At 42.3% G+C, this 7,417-nt stretch overlaps 1 protein-coding gene across 2 annotated transcripts in view; it reads left to right on the top strand.

The window, feature by feature from the left end:
• Positions 1 to 6,493: 6,493 nt before the first annotated feature.
• The window catches only part of EXOC6 (exocyst complex component 6), a 170,036-nt gene continuing 169,112 nt past the window's right edge, over positions 6,494 to 7,417 (top strand). The window contains exon 1 of one of the 2 annotated variants that reach the window (XM_039871724.1): positions 6,494 to 6,648. In XM_039871724.1, the coding sequence (XP_039727658.1) occupies positions 6,548 to 6,648 (101 nt within the window). In that variant the 5' untranslated portion in view covers positions 6,494 to 6,547. The remainder of the gene's footprint in view (positions 6,649 to 7,417) is intronic. The other variant, XM_039871722.1, reaches the window with a different exon arrangement.

Here is a 7,417-nt window from a genome sequence, read left to right as displayed (position 1 = left end):
GCCTGGGGGCCCTGATGAGAATGAGCTGTGCAGTTGCTAAATTTTCACTGAACATTTAAATGATGTCATGAACTATTTGATCTTCAGTACATCACTAGAGAGAAGTTAAAAAAATTTTAATATTTAGGGACCAAGTATACCAACCAAGGAGATAGTTTTGTTTATTTAGCAGTTAAGTGAATGGGCTCTGGAGCTGGAAGGACATGAGTTCAAATTTTGCCTCTGTACTTACTAATGCAGCTATTGAAAGGGTTACATGAATTAGGCATGAAATGTATTTAATGTAATGCCTCATACACAGCAAATACTCATTCATTCATTCATTCATTCAATAAATATTTATGGAGCATCTGCAATGTGGCTAGGATAGTCTAGGATGGCCAATGGTCTTGTTGATATAGTAAGATCGAGACCTAGAAATTTCTTGTTCACAGGGAGCTTGTATTTTATTGAATAGAGCTAGAAATAAATAAATAAATAATTGTTAATAAGTGCTATAAAGAATAACAAAACAGGGTGAAGGATAGGGATGTTATTTTATAGATAGTGGCCGGGGAGGAAATGTTAGCTTTTACTATCATTATATCACATTAGTTACATTTCTAAATTGATTTTGCTGAGAGAATAAAAGGAAAAGTAGGACAAGTGAGAGGTGAGGGAGAAAGGGCAAAGGCAATAAAGGAAAGCTAAGTGGGGAGTGAGGAATAGAGAGTGCATTGAATAGGATGAAGAATAAAATACTAGCAATGAGGAAAGGGAAAGAGGAGAGAGAAAATGGTGCGATAAGCTGGGGGAAAAAGAGGAAGGAAAGAGGAAAATGGAACTCAGAGAAATGAATATTGCTCTTTAATGGCTCAGTGGACTTTAAAATATTTAGCTTTGGGATGAGTAAGCTAATGGTACTTTCAGGTCATTATTCTGAGGGCAGGAGTAGTGACATAATTTACGGGACCTAATACAAAATGAAAATGCAGCCTCTCATTTAAAAATTATTAAGAATTAAAAGATGGTAATGGCAGAACATTAAGCCAAGTGCAACTGCTTAGGCCACACACAAATGAGCCAACTAGTCTGAGCTTAGCACAGAGCCTGCCACACAGCAAGCATTCAATAACCAGTTGTTGAATAAACAGAACCCCGGGGCTGATAACCCAGGGCTAATTATTTTTGAACTTCTCTGAGGACTGAGAAGTTCAAAATTTTAGAAAAACTGATTTTATTTGGCTTCAATTTCAAATTTCCTTCTTTTGTTCTCCACTGTGGGGTCCAGATCTTTATGGGACAACAGATTCCTGGACACAGTTTTGCAGCTGGAATCCTCCCAGGCTTGTCCAGGCTATTGATATTCTCTTGCACTTACAGAGTGTGGCCACGTGGGGTCACTGCACCAAAAAGCAGGAGCTGGAGGAGTGCGGCTGTCAAGATATCCCCAGAGAGTGGGTAAAAGGCAACCGGAATAGTTTACTAGAGCCAATGTATAAAGACTGCCTGTACTTTACATTTTGATACAGTTCTACAATTATATAATGAAGGCTCTTAAACTATTCAAGAAACATCTGAATTATATTAGCAAAGTCTTGAGAAGATGATCAGGAAGTCAGTTACAGGATTTCCAGAAGTAGGGAAGGGAATCTTTTTGTAGAGTTGCACCCTACCTCCTGAAACATACATTTACAACATTAACTTAACATCCAAGTATCTGCATGTGGATCATTCATTTAACGGCTATTAACTGGGTTGGGCAGTAAACAATACAGACACTGTTCCTGTGCCTGGAGGTGGAGACAGACTCAGCAATTTGCTTACTATCACAATATGTGCCTCAAAGGATGAACACTTCCTCCAAGGACAATGAGGAGGCACTTGACTGAGAGGCAAGATCTGGAAAGATCACTAAAGTGGATCAGGAACCAAGAGTATAAGCCAGATATGGTTCCATTTTCCCCTCCACATCAGGAAACAAATATCAGGCAGTTTCCATGAATTGAGCATGCAGAAAAAAATGAAGTTCAGGTTCAAAGAACCCTGACACACAGTTAGAATATTTTTAATGATTAAAAAAACATTTATGTGTCTAGATTATTCTTATTTTATCATGAGGAAGCTAAATTCTGGGGTTCCTGTTTGAATAATAAATGCCCGATAATCCTAGCTTCCAGTACTACTGTTGATTGAACTCTGTACTAAATATTATGCATATATTATCTCTTTTAATCATCACACAACTTGGTGAGTTAGGAACTATTATTGTTCTTAATTCACACTTAAAGAGACTGAGGCTTATACAAGTTAAGTAACTCTCCTAGCACCCAAAATCTAGTAAAAGATAAGTTGGAATCTGAACTCAAGCAGTTAAATGCCAGACCAGGGCAGCTGCATTCTATGGTCTTCTGAGGCAGAGGCTTTTCCAAGATTGGTTATTAGTCTCAAGACAAGTGGCTCAAAGTATAAGTCATTAATGACTAAGTTATTTACAAGTTAAATGCTGGTTAGTTTCACACTGGACACAGAATACATCTCCTGCCCTGCCTGTCTTCCTGGTGTATCTTTCCCCACCCAGGAGTCCCGAAGAGAGATTTTTAGTGGATCTCTAGAAGTCAATATCCATTGCCTGAAATATAACTCAATATGCATGTGCAATCTGCCTATCTGTGCTCTACTACCTGATTAAATCATTTACCCCTTGGGTAAAACAACATTGGAACATTCTTAGCTGAGTTTTTTATTAATGGTAAAAACAGGAACTGGTTAATAGGTCCATCTTCTCCAACTCACTTTTGTGTAGCCTTGGACAAGTGGCTTAATCTCTGTAAGTCTTGGTTTCTTCAAATTAATTTGGAGATAGTAAAAGTACCCCCACAGGATTTAAATTAGATCTTAGTGAAATTAGCATTAACTTAATTAAATTACTGATTAAATTAGTAAAGATTAAATTAGTTGATATAAAAGTCTTAGCAAATAGAGCTCAATAAATAGCTATTATGGTTTTTATTTTGGCCTGTAGCTGAAATTCTTTATTTTAGGGCCTTTAGAAATATTTCACTTTCGAATAACCTTTTGGGGGACACATTTATGTTTTTGTTATATCTATGTCTATAATTAATATATAGTTATTTAGGACATTTAGCTTTAAATTCTTGGCAAAAATCTTCAGATACTAACGGAACTGTCAGAAGTCACAAAGGGAACCAGCAAAAGCTGTTTCAGAAGGAGAAGTGGTATATGGACTTCCTCCCATCTTGACTTGAACTGCAGAGAAAATACTGCTGCTTATGTTGAGGTAATCTCTGTGGGTGGGTGTTGAAACAGGACAGGAGTGAGGAGTGCCTAAGCAAGGCTGGCTCCCCAGAGCAGAGGCATCTGGAACTGGATTTGGATAGATGGCATCAGAATTGGTAATGAGAAAGGGAAAAGGTCTGGATGAATGCTCAGGAAAGGAACGCCCTGTCAAGAGACAGCTGCCAAATAAGAAGCTGGCCTGTGTTTTACCTTGCTTTCTGCTTCAGAGCAATGAATTCTGGTTGTGCATATCGACTGACCTAAGAGCATCTGCCCTTTCCTGCAGAGACAACTGGCTTTTTATTCTCTTTGTAGGAGGGTATAAAATTTGTATTCATTTCTTATGTTTCAGTTTCAGGTTAAATTTTCAAAAAATTTATTTCCCCCTCTTAAGAGCTGAACCTGCAATTCAGATGTGCTAAAAACCACCAGATGGTGGTGCCTCAGTAACTGGAGAGGCAGTCACCCAAGAAAAAAAATTGTTTTTTACTACTGAGTAAAAACCAATGGCATGAAGGGCCAAAACACTGGAGTACAGGGGTTTGGCTTGATCCAAGGATACAATTTTAAATAACCAGAGGAATGGATGAAGTTTATATCTTCTAACAAAAGTCCATAAATATTGTTTCTTGTATTGAAACTCTTGATAAAAGTGGGCTTAGGGAATTTGAGGCAACATTTTGTTAGTGCTACAGATTTCTAATAAGGCAACTGAATACAACCATATTATATGATATTATATTTAATGTCATGTATAAAGAGCAAGTTTGAAGAAACTAACTTTACAATTTGATATTGTTCTAATTCTTAATTATTACCAATCACAGATTAATCAAACTCCTACCTTATGCTCAGACCTGTTTGGAATGCTCCTTTTCATCCTGAATTCTTTCCAATGGCTTCAAAGCTTCAGTGATGTCTGGTTTCAAAACCCCTCCAGCTTTCTCTTGGCCAAGTACATAACTCTATGAGGAACTATAGGAAATTGCAAAATTAAAAAAGAAAAGTCTTCTCTGAACTTAAGAACCTTAACATGGTATGATAGTGCTGATGGACTTGGGAAGAGATCTTTTTATTTCTACATATACTTGCAACTCAAGAAAGTGGGATTTCCCAGAGATGATCTGGATTCTCCTGTACTATCAAGACAGTGGAAACAGGCGTGTGATGGGTTTTCTTGGTACAATGAGCAGTTGTATGTAGCAGACCTTCCTTGGTCTTCTAAGCAAGTATGTGCTGACATCAGTGGCATTTTTGTTCCCTGGGGCTTAAGTGTACAAAAACAAACAAAACTCCCAAATGTATGAAAAAGAACTAATCAAAACAAGCTCAAACTATTAAAACAGTCAGTGGTGGTATGGATAAATGTGCTAAATTGAATCTAGAGTAAGCAGAGAAGGTCGTGATTAGTTGGGTAATCTCTACAAAGGAAATAAATTTGAGTTGAATTTTCCTGGGAGGAGAGATATTTCAGATTAATAGAAGGAAGGTACTTTTATATGTCAGTAATTTTTATTGGATTTACTAAGTATGGCAGGCAGAATAATAGCTCTCCTAAAATGTTCACATCCTAATCCCTAGAACATGTAAATTTATTATTTTACATGACAAAAAGGATGTTACAGATGTGATTAAGGTTAAGACCTTGAGATAGATGATTATCCAGAATTATATGGTTGGGTCCAACCTAATTACCTGAGTCCTTAAAGCAGAGAACCTTTTCTGGCTTAGGTCAGAGTCAGAGAGAGATGTGACTACAGAAGAATGGTCAAAGACATGCAGTGTTGCTGGTTTTAAAGACTGAGGCCATGAACCAAGGAATGTGGGTGGTCTCTAGAAGCCAGAAAAGGTAAGGAAATGAATTCTTTCTTAGACTAGAAGGAACACCTGGATTTTAGCTCAATGAAATCCGTGTCAAACTTCTAATCTACAGAACTGTAAGATAATAAATTTGAATTATTTTAAGCTACTAAGTTTGTGGTAATTTGTTATAGTGACAGTAGAAAACTAATACAATATGGGACAGCAACATGACACTACTCTATGGTCATTTACAGATGGGGAAACTGAAATATAAAGAGATTAGGTTTTTGCCCAATGTCACCCAGCTGTGAAGCGAAGGAGCCAGGAATTAAATGGAAGATATCTGTCTTCAGAGCTCATGCTTTTAACTATTAGATCACCTCCCAGGATTTTTGTATGGGGTTGGGGAAGAGGATAGAAATAGGCTTTTAGTGAAAGCTCACTGAAAGGGGTGAGTTACACAGCTGGATAGTAAAGAGCTTGGTTGACTTAAAGGCATTTTAGAGCCCTGGATTAATGGAGAACAGAAAATCGTTGTCCTTTAGGGGTTATGACCCTCTTCCCAATTAATTATCCTCAGTTGATGCTTTATGACAAGCTGGTTTACTCAGTGTCCCACAAGCATGTCATTAAACAGAACTCTTCTACATTAGTACCTTTGACCAAGCCATCCACCTGTCTTTTCCCATCTCTGAGCCCCTTTCTTCTCAAGAGCTTCCACCCCTCCTCATCCCAGCAATAGCAACTTGGGGGAACTTGGGTTCAAGGACTTTGGCATATCACATGTTGCCTTGGGTCTCTCTTGCATCTTTGCTAAGTGTCATAGTTCTTCATCATTTAATTTTTCTAGTGCCTTATTTTCAAGTTGACTGGCCTCTGTGAACTTCCTGTGGGGAGGGACATGAATCCACCCAGAGTGGTCGTCTTGGTGGTCAGCTGGGATTTTCCTGGTTCGTTCCTAAAATAAATCTTACTCCCACACACAATTTTGCTTTTCTTGGGTGTACGTTTTCCTTTCCCTGACTCTTCACCACCCAGAGTACATCAGGCCTCCTTGTTAAATGCTCTCATAGCTTTTGTTATAGACTGAGGGTGCTTATTTGATTGTCAACCTCCGTCATTACTGAGGTATTCCCAGCACGTAGCAGAGGGAGGGTCCGGCACACAGAAAACAAAATTATATGTTAAAGCCAGGCTAGTCACTAGACAGCAACTGGGGGCAAGTGGCGGGGGAGAGCGGGAGGCGACGAGTATCTAGTCCACCCCACCCAAGTCAGCACCTTGGCCTTCAGCAGGTGCCAGGGCCTGGACGCGGGGATGGGTGGCGCGCCCGCCGGCCGCCTTCCCGGCTCCGCTCGCCCCCGCCCCGCCCCTTTCCCCGCCCCCCCGCGCTCGCGCCGCGTGCCGCTCGCTCCCGCCGTCCGCTCGGCGCCGCGCCTCGCCGGCTCCTCAGCTTCCAGCCAAGATGGCGGAGAGCGGCGAGGGAGTGGGCACCGTCCCGGAGCATGAGCGGATCTTGCAGGAGATCGAGAGCACCGACACCGCCTGCGTGGGGCCCACCCTCCGGTAAAGCCCTCATCCCCCTGGGACTCAAACTGCCCTGGTCGGCCGCTCGTCAGGAGCCGGGCGGGACGGCCCGACAGGTGGTGCACGCGGAGGCGGGCGGGGGCGGTCCGGGGCGGAGGTTTGGGACCCCCGCCCGGCTGGGGCGGGGCGGAAGGGGTGCTGCACCTGTCGGCACGGCCTGCCTCAGCTGCGGGAGCTGTCACCGCGCAGGCTGTGGGTGTGGCTACGGCGGCACCTCTGACCCCGGGAGCCGCGATACCTCCCAGTGTTCGCTGCCGGGTCTTGGGCCTGCCGGGCTCCCTGTTCGCGGCTGGGCTGAAGGCACTTTGGCCGCGGCGGTGCTGGGAACGAAGGTTAACTACTGGCACCGAGCGTGACTGATATGCAGAGGTGCGCGCAGGTGGAAACCCTGGCGTGCCGGGCGGCCGCGGTCGTGGGAGAATTGAAATTGAGCGGGAGACGCGGTCACCATCATCCTGCCGCGCGGCGGGGGTGGAAGAGCGGGGAATGTGGGCTGGAGGGGAGGAGCCGATGCTCTGGAACGCGCTGGTGTGATCGTGCGCTCACCCGGCAAGCCGGAGAAGCTTTTACTTATTTACGAAAGTTTCATTAATTTTGCATTACTTTTCCTGTTTATTTTAAAAAAGGATCTCCACCCTTAAAAATATAATCCTAGGTAATGAATATTCCAGACTGAGTATCTGCTACCCTAATAATAGAATATTAGCCCGACACTGTGCTGGTCTTTAAAATTAGGTTACGCACTCTT

Source organism: Pteropus medius, unplaced genomic scaffold, assembly GCF_902729225.1.
Source record: "Pteropus medius unplaced genomic scaffold, Ma_sr-lr_union100, whole genome shotgun sequence".
Classification (NCBI taxonomy): Eukaryota; Metazoa; Chordata; class Mammalia; order Chiroptera; family Pteropodidae; genus Pteropus; species Pteropus medius.
The sequence above is the reverse complement of the archived record's forward strand: the minus strand, read 5'-3'. Positions and strand labels throughout refer to the sequence as shown.